This window comes from Budorcas taxicolor, chromosome 2, assembly GCF_023091745.1.
Source record: "Budorcas taxicolor isolate Tak-1 chromosome 2, Takin1.1, whole genome shotgun sequence".
Classification (NCBI taxonomy): domain Eukaryota; kingdom Metazoa; phylum Chordata; class Mammalia; order Artiodactyla; family Bovidae; genus Budorcas; species Budorcas taxicolor.
Genome location: NC_068911.1, coordinates 176,318,210 through 176,337,811, shown reverse-complemented (window position 1 = coordinate 176,337,811; position 19,602 = coordinate 176,318,210). Strand labels below are relative to the sequence as shown.

At 58.9% G+C, this 19,602-nt stretch overlaps 1 protein-coding gene across 1 annotated transcript in view; it reads right to left on the bottom strand.

Moving 5' to 3' along the window:
- The window catches only part of KIF17 (kinesin family member 17), a 50,792-nt gene that overhangs the window by 21,004 nt on the left and 10,186 nt on the right, over positions 1 to 19,602 (bottom strand). Inside the window, exons 4-10 of the mRNA XM_052635459.1 lie at positions 18,395 to 18,584; positions 14,977 to 15,429; positions 9,033 to 9,142; positions 4,471 to 4,618; positions 2,093 to 2,628; positions 1,241 to 1,315; positions 732 to 830 (exon numbers count right to left, since the gene is read on the bottom strand). Coding sequence (XP_052491419.1) covers positions 732 to 830; positions 1,241 to 1,315; positions 2,093 to 2,628; positions 4,471 to 4,618; positions 9,033 to 9,142; positions 14,977 to 15,429; positions 18,395 to 18,584 — 1,611 coding nt within the window. The remainder of the gene's footprint in view (positions 1 to 731; positions 831 to 1,240; positions 1,316 to 2,092; positions 2,629 to 4,470; positions 4,619 to 9,032; positions 9,143 to 14,976; positions 15,430 to 18,394; positions 18,585 to 19,602) is intronic.

Below are 19,602 nucleotides of genomic sequence, written 5' to 3'. Positions count from 1 at the left end.
ACTCCTGGCCACAAGCTCGCCACAGCCTCAACCCCAGCTGGGGCGGCCGGACCCTGGCGGCCTACGAGGTCGCTACGGGCTCCGGGACACCCCGTCATTAAAAACATGCACCCAGTCAACTTCCTGCCACCTTTCCAACACCCCCCAAAACAGCCTCCAGCTCACTCTCCCTCCCGCCCCTTACCATCTAGACTCCACACAGCAGCTAGGGCGATTTTTGTTTGTTTTTTTGGTCCTGCTGTGCAGTTGACAGAATCTTACTTCCCCAAACAGGGACTGAACCCATAGAACCAAGCCCCCTACGGTGGAAGCACAGAGTCCTAACCACTGGACCACCAGGGAGTTCCCGGAATTTTCTTAAACTATAAATTGATCCTTCGCAGACCCTCCATCACATCTGCAGTCAAACCCAGTTTCTTCCGCGGCCTGCGGCACCCCTGGTCCCCACCCACTCCTCCCGCTGCCTGTGTCCTGCCAGCCCCTGCCCCCTACCCATCCCACTGCTTCCCTGACCTGCTTTTCTGGCACTGAGAACCTCGAGATCTTTCCGGCCACAGGACTCTGGCACCCGCTGCCCACCTGCCCCCCCCTCGCCAGCTCCGTGCTCTCTCCCCTGCCGCCTTGGCCCCTTCTCCCTGCTTGAGTCCCACATCTCAAGGCCACCTGCTGCCCAGGGGAACCCCTGACCTCCCTGGATACCCTCTGCTGAGAGGCTGCAAGCTGGCTCCTACCCAGCGATCAGGCCCAGAGGCCAGCAGGTCGCTTCCTCTCTCCACAAACGTGGGCAGATTTAAGGTCTTCCTCCCGTTCCCCTCGGATGGTTGTACTTTCTGAAGCAGAAGTGGGGGTGGGGAAGGGTGGGGTCTGAGAGCAGCAGAGCTCACACGGCCCCCCACCGCCTGGAGGGTTCCCTGCCAGCACCTTGGGGCCCCCAGCTCCGCTCCGTGGCCCTCATCCACTACACACGCTGGGCCTCTGTGCTTTAGACCAGGGCTCCACCGCTGAGCAAAGGGTGAACATCACCCTGGAACAGTGGCCTCTCGGTAACAAATCAATAGAGAGGTGAGGACTCCTCCGATTTGCATGCTGCTTTGTGCTGGGGGAGGGCCGGGGGTATTGTCCCCATTTTATGGGTGAGGAAACTGAGGCCAGAGAGGAAGGAGACAAGCGAGAGCATCCCAGGAAGAATCAGGTCCCTGGAGCTCCCCCCGCCCCACCACTCAGGACCAGGGGCACTCACAGTCCTGAGCGGGAGGTCCTTGGCCACCTCAGCTTCAGACCCGAGGTCAGCGGGCTCCAGCAGATCTCCCAGGTGCTTGCAGGAGAACAGGTTGGGGGAGCAGGGGTTGGGTCAGGATCATCCTCTGGGCCCTGCCCCGCCCTTCCCGCCAGCTCCCTGCCTGCTCCCCAACCCCGCCACCTCTTCCTGCGGGGAGGGGGGAGAACAGAGGAGAGAGGAGGTGAGGCAAAGAGGAGAGGCACTCCTGTTCCAGGCCTGCCACCTGCCTGACCTCACAGGACGCATGTGTCAGCATCCCCATTTAACAGATGAGGAAACTGAGGCCCAGAGAGACGGCTGGACAAGGTCACACAGCTGAGTTAGGGGTAGAACAGGGATCTGAACCCGGATCTCTCTGATTCAAAGGCCTGTACGCTTTAGACAGAGAAAGAGAGAGAGAGAAAGGAAAGGAGGGGAGAACAAAGAAAAAAGATTTTTAAACATAAAACAGAGGGTTGAAAAGGGAGAGGAGGCCTTGGACTGAGGAGAAGCAGCCCCTCTAGACCCCTAGGCGGCCCCTGAAAGGAAGCAGGACTCTCACAGAACCCCCGCCTCCCCTAGGAGAACAGGCGGGCTGACGAGAGGTGTAACCATGGCAACCAGCAGCCGCCCCACACCGGTGTCCCTGTGTCAGCAGAACAGGGGCCCAGCCGGCATCGCCTGGGATCTCATCCCGACCTTCCCACTGGTTTACAGAGCCTTAGCCAGAGCTCCCCTTTCCCCGACCCCGGACCCCTGAGATGCAGCCACGCCCCCGCCAGGCTCGCCCCCTCCCCTGAACTTCCGCGTGTCAACCTGCGTGACGTCAGGTACCTGCGTGGTCACCTTGGGGACGTCCACCGGGGGCACGTCCGGCCCGGACAGCGCGGAGGAGAACCTGGCCAGCTTGGCCGCCACCTCGGCGTAGGGGTCGTGCAGGCCGGGTAACAGCTCCAGCGCCATCAGCGGGGGCTCCTCCCCCAACAGGGGCTCCGCGGCGCCCCCGCCCTCGTCGTCAGGCAGTAGGTGGCGGCCCCGGGCGTCTGAATCAGGCACGGAGAACTCCGGGCTGCGGGGCTCCTCCGGCCCAGAGAAGGCCGTGCAGACGGAGTTCTCTCCCAGCGTGGAAGACTCCTCGGACCCCAGAGACGCCTCGGACTTGGAGGCCGCCACCTTGGGCAGCTCCTCAAACCCGGAGGAGACCTGAGCCTTGAAGGAGTCCTCACTGGGCACGGGGTCAGGCATGGAGTAGATCTCGCGTCTCTCAGCCATCTTGAACTCGAAAGGAGTCGAGTACTCCGAACTGCTGGCAAACTCAGCCCTGGACAGGACCTCAGCCTTGTAGAGGACTTCCGCCTTCAGGACAGCCTCTGCAGGGGACACCTTCCTTTAGCTCTTTATAGGGTGGACTAGGGGGGGTGGGAGGCAGCCCTTCCCTGGAAGCTGGCCTCAGGCCCACCATCTCCAAGAGACCAACTTAAGAGTCAGAGCCTCTGGGCCCCCTAACGCTGACTTCTGCCTCTTCCAGGAAGTCCTCCCTGACCAGCTCCATGATGTCTCGATTCTCCGACCGCCCCAGCCATTAGGGGCTGGACTCTTACCCCTGTTCCTTGGGTCTGCTCTTTATACATAAACTGGCTGTCCTGCCAGTATTATTGCCTCAAAGGCAGAGAGCTCCTGACCCAAAGATTTCACACCCAAGACCCTCAGGGCCCACTCTTGGCGTAACCAGCTCCAGGCCCTTGTCCACAGGACAAGCTAGAGCTGTGGGGGTTAAATGAATGCTGCAGATGAGTATTAGCGAGACCAAATAAAGTCCCTCGGAGGCCTGATACTCAAAGTGGGCTGGAGGAAACACTTTCCAGGACAGAAAGTGCTAGAACCTGCTCCTTGGTCTTCCTCTGGGGCTGCATCTCCCTGCCAGCTGGGATGGGGGACAGTACCACGGGCCTCCTGCTGCCAGCTCACAGGCCAGCTCCTTCAGGTCCGTCCACTTCTTTGTCACTGTGTCCTGGGCTCCCCCGAGAGAGCCCTGATGTCCCCTTTGCTAGGGTCATTCACTCCCCAGCTCAGGGGTCCCCAAGGCCCAGGAGCCGGGCCACATGGCCAAAGGAGAGCAGCGAGTGAGTGACCCGAGCTCCACCTGCCGCACCCCATCACCTGTAATACTGCCTGGCCCACCTGCCCCGTCTGTGGAAGAACTGTCTTCCACAACACAGGTCCCTGGTGCCAAAAAGGTTGGGGACCTCTGTGCGTAGCTCACAGCCTGAACCTCTCCCAGCCTCAGCTTGCACACCTGCCGTGTGAGGAAGCAGTGAGTCCCAACTCACCGAGGGCAGACAGGCGAAGTGCCTACCTACCCAGTACCTGGCACACAGCAAAGCCCCGTACACGGGACCAACGATGTGAACACCGTCATCATTACAACGTGGATTTTATAGTATTTATGGGCTTCTCTGGTGGCTCAGATGGTGAAGCGTCTGCCTACAATGTGGGAGACCTGGGTTCGGTCCCTGGGTCGGGAAGATCCCCTGGAGAAGGAAATGACTACCCACTCCAGTATTCTGGCCTGGAGAATCCCATGGACAGAGGAGCCTGGTGGGCTACAGTCCACAGGGTCGCAAAGAGTCGGGCATGACTGAGTGACTAACACTTATAGTGAGTCCTAGGAAGTCTGGGCTGCCTGGCAGCACAGGGTATTGGAAAGATAGCGGTGGGGTGGAACATTCTAGAATGTCAAACAGAAGACAAAAATTCCCAGGAAGTTAAAAAACTCTTGCTACGGATTGCCTAGTTTGGGGTGTGGTTGCTCTGGTGACAGATGGGCTCTAAAGTGGAAAAGAGACTAGACAATGCAGAACGGGGGGAAGGGACCCGCCCATAAAACTTGGGTGGTACGTGGCTGCTCTAAGTCAGCCTTGGGTGGGGACCCAGCCTGCCGCCCCCAGTGCAAGGCCGTGGGTGAGAACGCTGGCCCCGGGGTCAGACTGCTGGAGTCAAATCGCAGCTCCGCTTTAAAGGCTGTGTGACCTCGGGGAATTTCCTCACCCTCTCTGGGCCTCAGTTTCCTCAGCTGTCAAGTGAGGGTGATGGAGGTGCCTGCCTTGCCGGGCGGCTGCGAAGAGGAAACAGAACTGGGGCCCGTTGGTGGGGGGGGGGGGGGTGAGCAGGGGAGCAGGCTGGGCTCCTCCTGCCGGGCGGGGCCGGCCCACCTGTCTCCTTGCGCAGGTTCTGCTCCAGCGTGGACAGCTTCACGTCGTATGAGTTGCGCATGGCGGTGATGTCCTCCTCCAGCCGGGCCCTGGACTCCTGCTCCGCCTCGTAGTCGGCCCTCAGCCGGGCCAGGCGCGCCTCGTACTCCTGGAGAGGCGAGCGGGGGGCAGAAGGGAGCGCTCTATGACCGCTTCCCATCGTGGCTGTCGGGAAGCCTCCTCTGTCCCACAATCCAGGAATCGCAGCTGAGCCCAAGGAACAGAATTAAGACGATCTCCAGACACTGGGGGGATTCCTGGCTGGGGAAGACCCTTCTGAACTTTTGTCTGAGCGTGTCTCAACACGCTAGTAACATATGCGTGCACGCTAAGTCTCTTCAGTCGTGTCCAGCTCTTTGCGACCCCATGGACTGCAGCCCACCGGGCTTCTCTGTCCGTGGGATTCTCCAGGCCAGAGTACTGGAGTGGGTTGCCATTTCCTCCTCCAGGAGTTCTTCCCGATCCAGGGATCAAACCCACGTCTCTTACGTCCCCTGCGTTGGCAGGTGGGCTCTTTATTGCTAGCGCCACTTGGGAAGCCCGTATATGTGTCTATAATTTTTCCACAAAGCAATAGATCACAAACACCTTTCTGCATCGACAAATACGGTTTAACCAAACGGTCCTCAACCCATCAAAGACAAAATAAATCACTATAGCTCTGCTTAGCCATCCATCTTCCCCATCACCACCAGTTCCTGCCCAGACCTGGTTCCCCACTTCTCCTCTTGAGTAAGACCTTCCTCCACGGGGCAGCTGTGTGTCCATGGATCATGCTTCAGGGGCTTCCCATGGTTGAGGATAAAATCTACTTCCTCCAGTCGACCTCCAGTCCCCAGTGACCCGGACAGCCCACCCCATCTTTGTCACACTTGGGCACGGCAGCCCCTTTCCACTCCTAGACACACCCACTCCCCCGACCCCCGCCAGCCTCAGGACCTCTGCCCTCGCTCCGAGGCAAGTTCACCTCTTTGGGCCTCAGCTCAGCGACACCCGCTCAGAGAGGCCTTCTGTGAGTGCCCTCTCGGAGGATGCCTGCTGCCACTCTGGCACTTTGCTTACTTCTTCTCAGCCTGGACCAGAAGTTCCACTGTTCTCTGCGCTTGTTTGATTATAGGTGAACCGCCCGGCTCCCCGGCCAGAGGGCAAGCACTGTGCCATCTTATAGCCCTGATGCCGGGCACAGAGGGGCACGTCTGAATGCTGTGCCACTGAGTTGGCAAGTGCGTGAAGCAGAACAGCTGGGCAGACTGTCCAGGCGTCTAGTGCGTGCCCCCCGGGGAAGGCCGGGCCTCTGTGAACTCACAACGCCCTGTGAGCTGCGGCCTTCTGGACAGGGTGGCCCTGCAGCGGCAGTGAGCCAGGGGGCGGGACGGGGTTAGAGGTGGGAGCCCCTGTGCACGCCCACCCGGCCCCCGGGAAGTACGGGACCAGCGCAGACCCCCAGCACGGCACAGCCAGCCGGCCGGGGCTCCCAGGGCGGGAGACGAGACAGACCGTCATGAAGACCCAGCGGTTTCCGCAGCTCAGCCGAGGCGCCACTGACCTGCCACCGAGACCCAGGGAAGGCCCGGCCTGCCCAGAACCACACGCAGCTCCTGGCGGCCCCCCTGAGACCTGCAGCCCTCACCCCGCCTGCCTTCTCCTGCCCAGAGGTCCCCTGGCCGGCACTTCAGCCCTGACCCCAGTTCAACCCGGGCCTCAGCCCAGCGGCACCTACAGCCTAGCAAGGCCTGACTGGAGACACACACACTTATCTGCATACACGCACACGCCGTTCTCACGTGTAAACATGTGACCCCCAAATCACAGGAGGAGCTCGAAGTGGGGAGCCCCCTTTCTGGTCTCTCCATCTTCCCTCCCCTCAACGCTCCTCTCTCGCCATTCCCCGTCCATCCCTTCACAGAGGAGGAGTGGGAGAAAGGGCAACAAGAGGAGGAGATGGCTGGACAGCGTCACCGACTCCATGGACATGGGTGAGTGAGTGAACTCCGGGAGCTGGTGACGGACAGGGAGGCCTGGCGTGCTGCAGTCCATGGCTCACAAAGAGTCGGACACGACTGAGCGACTGAACTGAACTGATGACAAAAGGTTTTACCAACATTAAACCACTTAATCCTTACCGCACAGTTATAGAGATTTCAAAATGTTTTTTGATCTGTACAGCAAAGCGATTCAGTATATTTGCAGATTATACTCCTGAAGAGGTCACCCTCCCCCAACATCCTCTTTTTAAGATTTTTTGTTTTTGTTTTTTGATGTGGGCCACTTTTTAAAGTTCTTATTGAATTTGTTACAATATTGTTTCTGTTTTGCTTTGGTTTTTTTGGCCATGAGGCAGGTGGGATCCCAGCTCCCCAATCAGGGATCAAACCCATGTCCCAGGCATTGGAAGGTGAAGTCTCACCTGCTTGACCGCCCGGTAAGTCCCTCTGGCATCCTGCTGGGGCAGTCATCCACGGCCAACCCCGCCACGGGAGGACTCCGCTCTGTCAGTTCCTGCCCCTCCGCCACACTGGACGGCCCCCTCAGTCCCAGATCATTCCTCCCAGTCCCTAAAGCATGCTCTGCTACTTCCAATCATTATTATTGTTTGGCCATGCCATGCAGTTTGCGAGATCTAGGGCCCTAACCAGGGACTGAACCAGGAGCCACCTCCCTCCAAGAGATGGAAGCACAGAGTTCCAGAGACCACCAAGACACTGCCATGCTACTTCCAGCATTTAAAACAGCACCATCTGCCTTGGCCCCACACTCGCCTCCAGCTGCAGCACCTAGCGGGTGTGCAGAAGATGCCTGTGGCTGGCTGAATGGGGCAGGCGGGGCGGAGAGAACACAAACCCAGGAACTCCCCCAGGCCCGGCTGGCACCTTTTACACCACCCAGTCTCTTCCAGCAGCAGAAAAGTCGCTTTCTATCCACTCCCAGAGATGAGGGAGGGCCTCCCTGGTGGCTCAGACGGTAAAGAACCCACCCGCAATGCCTGTGTGTCTAGTCGCTCGGTCAGGTCTCTCTGCAACCCCACGGACTGCAGCCCATCCAGCTCCTCTGTAAATGGGATTTCCCAGGCAAGAATACTGGAGTGGGCTGCCATTTCCTCCAGGGGATCTTCCCGACCTAGGGATTGAACCGGCGTCTCCTGCATTGGCAAGCAGATTCTTTACGCGGTAGCATTGGCTCCACCAGCAGCCAGGCCAGAAGAGCAGCGCGTCTCCCCATGACCGCTAGGGGGAGGCAGTGCCCTGCTTCTCACGCTGCCAGGATCCACCCCCGCCCGCCCAACCCAGCTTCCCCAGGCAGGAAGCTTGCATCCCGGCCCCAGGCCCACCCCACCCCACCCCCGCCCGTCCCTACCCTCAACCCCAGCCCGCTCCATCACCCCCCAGCCCATACTGTTTTGTGGCCAATGTCTACTCATCTCTGTGTGACTCTAAAACCCTCCCTGAACCCCAGAGCGTCACCGCTCTCATCCAGACATCCCCGAAGACCCCCTCCTCCCCACCTCAGGAGCTGGGCCCGGGGCTCCAAGGCCAGCCTGACACCGACTCCGCCCCAGGGGCAGCAGGGGAACAGGTAGAGTGAGTGGCTGAGCCCCCAGAGCCTTCACGGGGGCCCCACTGGGGGCTATTGGGGGCTACATCCAGGCCCCTACTTGAACAGTACAAGCCCCGCCAGTGACGGGCAGCTGGGGGTTCTTCGGTCGATGACCCCCAGCCCTCCAGCCCGCAGCACAGAGATCCCCCCAGGCCTCACCCGGTCTGCCTCCCAGAGGCTGGGCCCCAGGCCCCCACTGCCTGCCCGGGGGCTTCCAGGGGCCCCAGCACTGAGCCCGTCTGAGGTCACAGTTGAGGGGCAGAGGCCCAGCTGCAGACACGCTCCGTCCCTAGTCCCTGCTGAGCTGGCCTTCCCACCAGGGAGGAGCCAGCCACCTGCAGGGACCACTGAATGTCAAGCCCCACCCCATGCTGTGGTCTCGGGATGCGAACCCCCAGAAACCAGGTGTCTGGCCCTGTGCGTGCCTCTGGGGTCAGCTCCGCGCCTGTCAATCAGCTGTGGGTGGGAGGGCCGCGGGAGGACTCAAGGGCCCCAAGGTGACAGTTTTTTCTGGGAGGCCACACGTGCCCCTGGGGGCTCCCCGCGGCCCACCCGGGATGCTCCGCTCTCAGCCCCCAGCCCTCCCACTCTGACCTGCTCGGTGAGGCACCCGCCAGCCTCACTACCAGGGACGGCCCCTCCCCTGCCGTCGCTCCACCGCCAGCCCTTCGAGCAGGAGGGGCAGACGGTGGACGGGCAGACGGCGGACGGCCGGGCAGACGCCTCTCTTCTCGCCACACCAGCACTCACGGGGGACGGACTGCGCTCCGGAGGCGGGAACCCCGGTTCCAATCCTGGCTCAGATTCGCCTCGGCTGTGTGACCTTGGGCAAGCCCCCCAGGGGAGGACGGCGGGGAGGACGGCGGGGAGGCAGCCTAGTCCTGGAGCCCCACCTCCTGCGGGGCCCACGTGCCCGCCCCTCGCCTCACCTCCCGGATCAGCTGTTTCTCAGCCTCCATGTCGCGCTGCATCACAGGTGGAGACAACGGCTTTTCCTCAAGCTGGACAGGGCTTGGGGGCACCTGACTGTTCAGCAGAGCTGGGAGAAAAGCAGAAAGGAGGACCTCTGACCAAGGTGTGCGTGGTCTGCCGGAACTAAGCGTGTGCGCCTATGTGTGCTCAGAGTCTGCCGGGAGCCAGCGTGAGGAATCCCACCCGTGACAAGGTCATGAGGGAGGAAGCTGACATACGCAAGGAGGTAATCAGACTTCGGGAGTTCCCCCTGGCATTTCCTGAGCATGTACCCCCAAAACCAAAAATCTGCCGGCCTTTGTACTCTGCTTTTCCACTCTTCTCATATTCTCTGGAAAAAAGTCAACTCAGGGCTTTAGTCTCCTGCATTTGAAAGGGATGTTTCAGTTAAACCCCCTCTGATAGCTCTCTAGCTTGCCTAACAGGTTCCCCAGACCTCTTACAGCTTGTGAATTGCTTACAGCCCCCCAACTGCGAGAGGCACAAAGCTTAAAAGCATCTTAAAGATACAGAGCCTTTTCTAAAGAGTTAAAAATTATATTGGTAGAGGGTTTTCACTGTTGACTCAATGACTGCCGCCAGGCCTCCGTATTCTTTATCTTTTAGGCACCTGGGAGGATGTTAATCAATGTAAACGGGATATGGAAAAAGATATATAATAGTTTTGATGTTAGCAACACTAGACTTTTGAGTTAATTACTTTTCCTTTGTTATATATCACTGCACTCCTCTTGTGTCCTTACTATGTAAGAATGTAACTTTATTTAGTGCTTTCTGAGAGTGGCACCAGACCTTGGGAAGATCAACACAAATAAGTCTTCTGGTTGACAAACCCTTATCAGAAAAAAGGCTGTAAAATGTTAATTGGCCCTTTTGGCCAGAAGATGATGTAAATCACCTAAGACTTGTGTATACAATTAGGTATGCAGAGAGAAAAGCCTGGTTTTGATAAGAGTCTGGGCTGCTAACGCTGCATAACTTTGTGTTACCCATTGATCTCCATGTTTTATCAAAAGTATAAAAGGCCTTCTGAACAATAGAGGACGGAGTCAGTCGCTGGACTGGTTTCCCCCGTGTCTCTCTCTCTCTTTTTCCTTTTCCTCTTTACTTTAATTTCAGGCTGAATTCCCATCTGGGGCGCGGAGGCTCGCCAAGTCTACTTACTTGCCCTGGCTGTTAGACCCGCACGAAAGGGAGCCTAAGGCGAGGCACCCTTAGATAACCAAGCGAGCGCCGGTGGCCCAACGTAGATGGTGCAAATTCCTTGTCTGGAATTTTATTGGTCTTCCGCGTAATCCAAGCTATTCAGCCCTCTTTCTCCACTTAATTTTCCTACTACACTATTTCTTCCTAATCTGATCTTATGTTAATAAATAAATAAGTCTTTCCTCGCCAACGCCGTCCACGCTTCGAATTCCCTGGATCCACCGGGGCTAGACCCCGGCAAGAGTCATGGCCGACTCTGCGACCCCAGGGACTGTAGCCCGCCAGGCTCCTCTGTCCACGGGATTTCTCAGGCAAGAATACTGGAGTGGGTTGCCATTTCCTTTTCCAGGGAGTCTTCCTGGATCGGGGATCAAACTCAAGTCTCCTGCATTGGCAGGCAGACTTTTTTCCCACTGAGCCACCTGGGAAGCCCCTAGAAACTAAGCAGAAAACCATAAAATGACAACCATGTGCTCATATAACAAGACCTCAGTACTGAGCTTATTTTGAGGGCATCTCTATGTAAAATGCCAACGTGCTCGTCCAGCAAGCCTTTCTTGGGCACCTGGGGGTTTGGCACTGAACACAACAGACAGGACTCCACACACACATCACTTCCATCTGGGGAAGAAAGGCCAGCAAGAGGCAAAGAGATTCTTCCAAAGAAGAGAAAGCAACCAGGGAGGGTGCGGAGAAGACCAGGCGGAAGGGCTGTAATTTAAATCCTGTGGACAGGAGAGTCCTCTTGGACAAGGTGTGCGGAAAGCAGTGACCTGAAGGAAGTGAGGGAGAGAGTCAGGCAGAGATCCCAGGGACAGACAGAGGGAGCGGTGAGTGTAAAGGCCCTGTGGCAGGCAGAGGGCCGAGACTGTTGCAGGAACAGCCAGGAGGCCACTGAGGCTGGAGCAGAGCGAGTGGGGGAGAGTGTGAGCGAAGGGCATGGCAGAGGGGAACCTGCCGGCCCTGGTGAGGACTCTGGCTTCAAAGTCTGGGTTCCACCGGGCCATTAGAGGGCTTGGGCAGGGCAGGACTCCCGTCTGAACAGGAGCTCCCTGGCTGCCGCGTGGAGAATGTACTGGGGGTACCAAAAGCACAAGCCAGGAGACCTGCTCGGTGGGGGGGGTGCTCTGCAGTAATTTAGGTAAGAAATGCTACCGGCTCAGGCCATGGGGTTGCAGTGGACAGAGTGTGGACCTGCTCCGAAGGTTCAGTTCAGTTCAGTCGCTCAGTTGTGTCCGAGTCTTTGCGACCCCATGGACTGCAGCATGCCAGGCCTCCCTGTCCATCACCAACTCCTGGAGCCTGCTCAAAGTCATGTCCATAGAGTCGGTGGTGCCATCAGCTAAAGGTTTAGACATTGTTCTAAAGGCAGATACAACAAAAGCAAGAGGGCAAAAGGGAGAAGCCAAGGATGCTGACACCAAGGTTTCTGGCTGAACACCTGGAAGGAGAGAGGTGCCACCAGCCGGGTGGGGACAGCTGCAGGACTGGCGAAGATTCAGCGCTCAGTGTCCCATACATTAGGTTTGGAGTGATGATAAGATAGATAGCAGGATGTTCAAGACTGGAATTCAGAGGACATGGTGTATCGATCAGGTTCATTGTAATGATGTTTTAACACCCTGGGGGGCTTGATGGCCTGGAGGGGACAGTCCTCCCAGGGTCAGCCAATTCCTAGGGGGAGTCAACAGCTTTTGGAGGAGCCCACCTTTCATACGCAAACCAACCAACCTCAAGTCCACGGCTGCTTCTAACTCTCCCACCCGAAGCCAGTATTTCCTCTGCCTGAAATCAACTAGGGCCAGCACCAGGCAAGCAAGGACAGCATTATGCCCTGATCCCGCTAGGCTTCCTGAAACTAGTCAGTCCTGGGCCCTTTCTCCTGCCTGCTGTGTCTTTCCACCAAAACCTCGATCACGGCTCTGGCTCAGGCTGCCCCTGGCTCCTCTGCACATTGACCCCCTCTGGTTCTTCCTCCCCACCCCGTGGCCCTGCGTGACCTGCCTCTCATCGCCGGGGTAGCCGAGTAATGTCAACACTTTCTTGCGATGACACTGACCTCTCTATGTCACCACTCAGTCAGCTGTATAAATTAAGACCTGGGCACACATCACACAGCCAGGACAGAGGTCCACATGTGAGACTCGGGAGCGGGGAGGTGGTGGTTAAAGCCGTGAGACCAGAGGAGCCAGCGTAGACAGAGAAGAGGCTGGAGGACCGGCCCCAGGACAACCTGACGTCAGGAAGATGGGGAGACTCGTCCATGGGAGCTGAGGAGGGGCAGGGGGACTGGGGTGAGGGTGTCCAGGAAGCAAAGGCTTCAAGGACGAGGGAGGTGTCTGAGTCAACGGATGCAGAGGGCAGGTGGGGCCTCAGGAGGACGGATCGCTGGATTTTATCACCAGGAGGCACGGGTTTGATTCTCGGTCTGGGAAGATCCCACATGCCTCAGAGTAACTGAGCCTGTGAACCACGACTGCTGGGCCCTAACACCGCAACTACTGAAGCCCGTGCGCCCTGGAGCCCGGCTACACAAGAGAAGCCAAGTGCAGTGAGAAGCCTGCACACAACCACAGAGTAGACAACTGGGAAGAGGCCACGCGGCGACCAAGGCCCCGCGCAGCCAAAAATAAAGAAATAAGTGACCCTTCTAAAAACCAGGAGGCGGCTTCAGCGGGCTGGGAGCACAGGGCCTGCCTGAACTAGGGGCAAAGTGGCAGGCCGGTGAAAACAGACCAGTGTTTCCCGAGTTGCTGAAAAGGGGAGGGAGAGATACGCTGGTGACCAGAGGGAGGGTTAGGGCTGAGAGGGCGCCGGCTCACGGGGTGTGCCGGGCGATGGGGACACCTGGCGCTCTGAGTCAGACACCCCTGGCTGGGCTTGAGGCCCAACTCTATAAAGTCAAAGCACCAGGTACAGTCTGTGGAGCCTACGGGACAAGTTCCGGGCTAAGCCCACATGTGAACCATCTCATGCAGTCCTCCCAACTGCCCCACAGCCATCACAAGGCAGGTGACCCATTTCACAGATGAGGACACTGAGGCTCGGGGGCGTCTAAGTCACTTCCCCGAGGAGCCAGAATGTGAGGCAGCGGCTACTGCCCAGCTCTCGGCTCTCTGCCTGCCAGGCACCATCATCCCAGCTTGTCTGGGCTCTACGCTCTGAATCCAGGAAGACAGGACACAGCCCGCAGCCCGCAAGTCTGCCGTGGCAACCACAGGAGGTCTGCAAGCATGTCAGCTGCTCCATTAGGGTTGGGGGGCCCCAGCAGAGCGCCCCAACTCCCTCCCGGTGCCTCTCACCCCTCCTCCATCAAGCGTCCCCTCGCCGATCCCGGGGCCGGAGGGGAAGAGGAGGAAGGCAGGCTGCCCAAGAGGAAGCCCTCACCGTGGTGGTCAAGGCCATCTTCACTTCGTCCTTGCCAGCCCCTGCCAGTCCCTACACCTGGGCACCTCCCACCACCCAGCTTCCCAGGCAGCCAGAAGATCTATTAATCCTTGTGGGTCCCCAAAGTCACCTGAGACTTTGTGCCTCCCTGCACAGACTGACCACCCTCATCCTAACAGGAGACTTCTCACCCTGCTAGACTCCACGCAAGCACCCCTCCTCCTCTGTGAAGCCTTCCCTGAGGGCCCACCCCCCACTCCACACGCTCCCTCTGCCCTGCAGTGCCCTGTCTGGCTCTCTGCCCAAGGCACACACTCCTCTGCAGGAGTGTCCCTTCCCTCCCCCGGGAGACTCGGTTAACCATGAGGCAGAACCTGGATCTGCGTCATCTCTGGGTCCCCAGGTCCGGTCCAGGGCCACACACAGTCGAGGTGTGAGTGGGTGGGGGAGGTGAGAGGAAAGGGAGATTCAAGGACGGATGGCAGGATGGAGTGAATGAGCAGGCAGAGAGGAGGGTAGATGGGGTGGGCGGAGGGAAGGGGTGGGGTGGGCGGAGGGAAGGGGTGGGGTGGGTGGAGAGAAGGGTGGTGGTTAAATAATGGAGTGGGCGGGGGTGGGCTGGTGGGCTGAGTGGATGGGTAGATGCAGGCGGGGATGAGTAGATCAGTGCAGGCCGAGAACGGATGGACAGAGAGGAAGAGGGGAGGCGGATGAACGGATCCATGGACTCAGGTTCTTTCGTGCTCCCTTCCTCCCAGGAATTCTCAGACAGATGACCCTGGAGCCCCTCAGCCACAAGGAAGGGCTCTGCAGGCCCAGGCTCCAGGTCTGGATTGCCACCTGCCAGGTGGCAGGCAAACGCCGTCCCAAGGTGCCTCTCTGGGAGAGGAGGCAGGATGCGGGGGACGGGGGGGGGGGGGGGGGGGGGGATGTCAGTCACCCCGCTGCTCAGCAGCTCAACATCACAACTCTGCAGCTGGGCTGCTGCGGAGCCAGCAGGCAGACAGGCAGGAGGACCAACGCCTGGCCTGGAGGCAGGGAATGCGGATGGAGCCTCCAGCTGCTGGGACAGGCCTGGAAGGACTGGCCTCTCCCTGGGGCATCGGTGGGCACATACCTCCACCCCCGGGGGCCGTCCCCAAGCAGGGTTCTCCCTGGCTGTTCAAAATCCACGCTCACATGCAGCTGGGAGGAGGTGAGGCACGGCTTCCAAGCCCCTCAGATGGGGAACTGGAGGCTGGTGGACCCGGGGAGAGCGCGTTCCTGGCTCCAGCCGCCCCGCCGGCCCCGCCCTGCCGTGCTGCCCACCTGACAGGCTGCCGGGGCCCATCTGCTGAGCCAGGATGGCCTTGAGTTTCTTGATCTCCTCCTGGTACTCGCGCAGCAGGGCATCCTTCGGGTCCTCGTTGATGCGCGGCTTGTTCCGGATGTTCTTGGCTCGGTTGGCGTAGCGCAGCGTGCTGAGCGTCTCGTCGTAGTTGTTGTCGGCGGGCGACAGGCAGGCCACCATCAGCGTCTTGGTGTTGCCGCCCAGTGAGTCCTGGAGCAGCCGGGTCAGCTTCGAGTCCCGGTAGGGGATGTGCCTGCAGCGCCCGTCCACCAGGGCCGAGATGACGTTGCCCAGCGCCGACAGAGACAGGTTGATCTTGGTGGCCTCCTTGAGCCGCTCCCCCGTGGCGCCCGTCTTGGACTGCCGCTCGCTGCCCGCCAAGTCCACCAGGTTCAGCTTGCCCGCGCGGAGGTGGTCCTTGCCCCGCTCGTCTGCAGACAGACCAGACAGAGGAGTGAGGGGCCTGGGGTGTGGCGACCCCCTGCAGGAAGGAGGCTCTGGGTGCTCCCCACCCACCAAGGGTCTCCACAGGAGCCCCACGAAGAGGGCCGCTAGGATTGTGCCCACGTTACAGGCGAGAAAAGTGAAGCTCAGAAAGGGCCTGTGACTTGCCCAAGGTCACATGGCTTGCAAAGCGGTCAGAATACCGGGCCGACCCTCCAGGGAGCAGGGGCTGGGAGGCGCACGCTGTTCCCTGAGGGCCCGGGGTTTCTTGCTGCCACCGCGACAGCTCCTAGGCGTTTCCTGTGAGGCAAAGGCGGTGGAGGGTGGGAGGTGGGGCGTGGGGTAAGGGGACCGGTCTGGGTCTCCAGGAAGCTGCTGCCCTTCAGTGCAGAAAAATATCAGCTTCGGAGACCCTGGGACCCAGTTCCCATCCAAGCCCTGCCTCCTACTTGCTATGTGACCTTGGCAGAGCCATATCCTGCCCTGATCTTCGATTCTCACACCGAAAAAATGAGGCTGACAACCGGTCCTCAGCAGGGCTGGCCGATGGAAGGGGTAAACAGACAGCACTGTCATGGAGCCCACTCCAGGCGCGGCACGCAGCAGGGCTTCGTGCCCCCTGAGAACACGCCCAGGACTGCAGGGACCACGGCTGCGCTGGCAGGTGCACCCAGGTGCCAGGTGCCTTGGGAGCAGGGGCCCAGAGCATCGCTTGCGCTTGCGAAGACCCGAGGGATCCAGTCTGGGTACTATCCCTCGGGAGCTGCGGGCATCTCAGCCTTCTCTCGGTAACACGGGAACCAAGACCACCCTCAAGGGTCGCACCTGCCACACAGCAAGTGCTCCTGGGGTGAGATGAGAGGAGGGGAGGGAACTTCCGCCTTGGTTTCCTTGGTTGAAACCACAACTGTCCCGGCAGTGAAGAAAAGGTCTGGCTGATGCCTAGTGGAGTCTTGGGCATGCAAGGGGCTGCTTGACTCTTTGGGCTATTTTTTTTTTTTTTTTTAAGCAGCAGCAGGCAGGAAGGACTTGGAGACACCCTTCTGGACAGTTTTTTGCAGAATGTACCAGGTGCCTTAGACAGGTCTGCACCCTCATCCCAGGAGGCCTGCTCCAGGGAAGCTGAGGTGGCTCTAAAAGCAGGAAAGGTTTTGTGCACAAAAATGTTCATCGCTGCATCACTTACAGCACAGAGAAACTGGAAACGGGCGTGGGGCGGGGAGAGGAGGACCATCCATCCACCTCCCGTGGTCAGGAAGACGCGGCAGGAACGCCGTGGGAACATTCGTAAGGACGGCATGGGGAAGAAACTTAAGATTCAGCTGTGGTTAAAATTTTCATAGGGAAAAAAAGGACCAAAAGAACATATGCTCAGGTGTCAACAGTTAGTTGTGTCTGTAACTTCTCCTACTTTTCTCTTAACTCTTAAATGTCTTTATTTGAACCTCTTTGGGGCTTCTCTGGTGGTTTAGCTGGTAAAGAATCTGCCTGCAATTCGGGAGACCTGGGTTCGATCCCTGGGTTGGGAACCTCTTTTATCATGAAAACAATAAACATCTTAAAAATTCTTTAAAAACCTGCTTGCAGGCAGCCTGCCTCATCCTGGAAACTCATCTGCAGAGACCGAGAAGCCCCCACAGGGCCGCGCTCCCCTCCCTTCCTCACCTGTCCTCACCCTGCCGAGTCCCAGCTCCCCACCCACAGCCACCCGGGGGGGTGACTCTGGTTCAGGGCGGTTGGCCTGGGGCCAGATCAGCCCACAGCTGGGCATCATGCTGCCTTGACCTTGGGCTAGGATCTCTCCAGAACTGTGTTCCTATGTGAGCCGAGGCTGCTCCCTGCTCCACTGCTCTCTGGACTTCTGTCTGGGATGAATGAGCCACACACTCGGAAGCAGCTGCAGTGTGAGTGCGGAAAACCCAGAGGTCAAAGCGACCTGGGTTCAAGTCCCAGCTCCACCTCTTGGCAGTTAAGCGCAGACTTGCAGCGCGTAAGTGGGACCTTGAACCAGCAGGTCCCTTATCTCTCAGAGCCTCGGTTCCTGGCCTGTCAGTGGGAGTTGTAAGGCCTGCCTGCGTTTGGGACTCTGCTGTGAGACTTCAACAGAATGAAGTGTGAAAAGGGCTCAGCACAGCACCCACAGGTGACCTGCAATAAACGAGTACTTCTTCCTATCTTTCCTCTTCCCCTTCTCGGTAACATTTCCAGGAAGAGAGAGAGAAAAAAAAAGGAAGAGTGAGCAAAGAGCATCACAGAAAGAGGAGAATCCAAGAGTTCCGGGCAGCGAGGACTTCCCTGGTGGTCCAGTGGTTAGGAATCCACCTTCCAAGGCAGGGGATGCAGGCTTGATCCTGGCTGGGGAACTGTTATAATAAGACCCCACGTGCCGTGGGGCAACCAAGCCTGGGAGCCACGACTAGAGAGCCAGTCCCACACCAAAGAGCATGTATGCAGCAGCTAAAACCCAATGCAGCCAAAATAAACAAATACTCTAAAGTACTGGGTGGGGGGAAAAAAAAAAAAAGAAAAAGCAAGAGTTCTGGGTGGCACATGCTCTGGGTGGCACATGTCCCCAGGGGGACAGACCCCTGGGACAGAGGCCCAGCTCAGACTTTCTAGTTGTGTGACCTCAGTTTCCTCATCTGTAAAATGGGAATGCTATCAGTATCCACCTCCTGGGGTGGTAAGGAGCAAATGGGCCAATGCACACGCATTGCCTGGCAGGGAGCAAGTGCACCATAGCAACTGCCGGTGTTATTACTGGTGGTGGTAATGCTGCCTCTCCTTTAAACATGGGTCCTGGCACAGGGATGGGCAATTCCTCCGGGCAATCCCAGCATCTCCTCCCAGCTGGGGCCCTGGTGGCTCCCAGAGGTGAAGGGTCTGGGTGCTTAGGAGTGGGCGTCGGGCTTGGGAGATCCGGCCCCTCCAACCCCGCCCGGCCTCACGCACCCACGGCGTAGATCTCGATGCTGATGGTGAAGATGGAGTGGGAACGAGAGGAGTCCTTGTTCATCAGGGTGCAGCCCACCGAGCGGTTCTTGCAGCCCGCCTCCACGATGCGCTCGCACTGGGCCACGCTGCGCACCGTGTGAATGGACAGCCCCTTCACGTACACCCCCTTCTCCGGGTGCTCCTTCAGCTGCGGGCAGGAGACTCGGGTCAGGGCTCCCCAGGGAAAGGCCCGTCAGTGCCCACCACGTCTGCCCTCCTCTGGGGCAGGTTGGCACCTCGAATTCCCGTCACAGACCAGGTAGAACAGCCTCAAGGTCACCCCCGTCACTTCCTCACTGTGCGACCTCAGGCCAGCCACATCACCTGCCTGAGCCTCAGTTTCCACATCTGTGAAATGGACATTACCTAGGGAGGCGGTGGGGACTCTGTAAACCAAGGCCCGTGCAATGCACGGCAGGCAAAGCCTAGCACCTGGCCAGGGCTCCCTGAACGGCCGTCGCGGGCCTCACTGCTGCTGTCGGTGCGCTGGTTGTGGAGGCGGTTTCCAGACCCAGTGGTCGTTCACCCGAGGCCTGAGTGCTTCTCGCCTGCCTTGCCAACATGGCTTCTGCCCGCGTCTCTCTGCCGCGGCTCTAGGGCAACAGGAATGCTCCCAAACCCATGGACCATGGCGTGTGAAGGGCCGTCTGCTGCCCAGAGCCCCCGCTGGCCCACAGCTCAGCCTGGCCCGTGGCTCCCTCCAGCCCTCAGCAGGACGGCAGCGAGTAAATTAATTTATCTCACTGCTGCTCGCTCACTCTCCAGGCAGCCAAGCTGTTGTGCTGCTGACACAGAGCTGTGAAACGCAATATTTTTCCAGTTTGAGAGGAAATACAAACCACTCTGGCAGGAGCAAGAATGAACTGGGACAGAAGTCATCTGTCCGCTGCTCTGAGCCCAGGGCAGGCTCTTATGTTGTGCCCCGGGGCGGCTTCAGGGTCACAGGGGGGGTTGGACCCCTGCTGCAGAGTTGGGGGGGCGGGGGGGCGGTGAGTGAGGGTGGCCAGCACCGGCTTGCCCTCACTGCCCCAGTCTGGAGAAGGAGCCAGACCCAGACTGAAGGATCGGGTCTCAGCGAACGGGCACAGAAGGCTAAGTGACTGACTTGCTGGAGGCAGCAGTGGACGACTCCAGAGGCTGGGATTAGGACAGACTCTGCAGCGGTG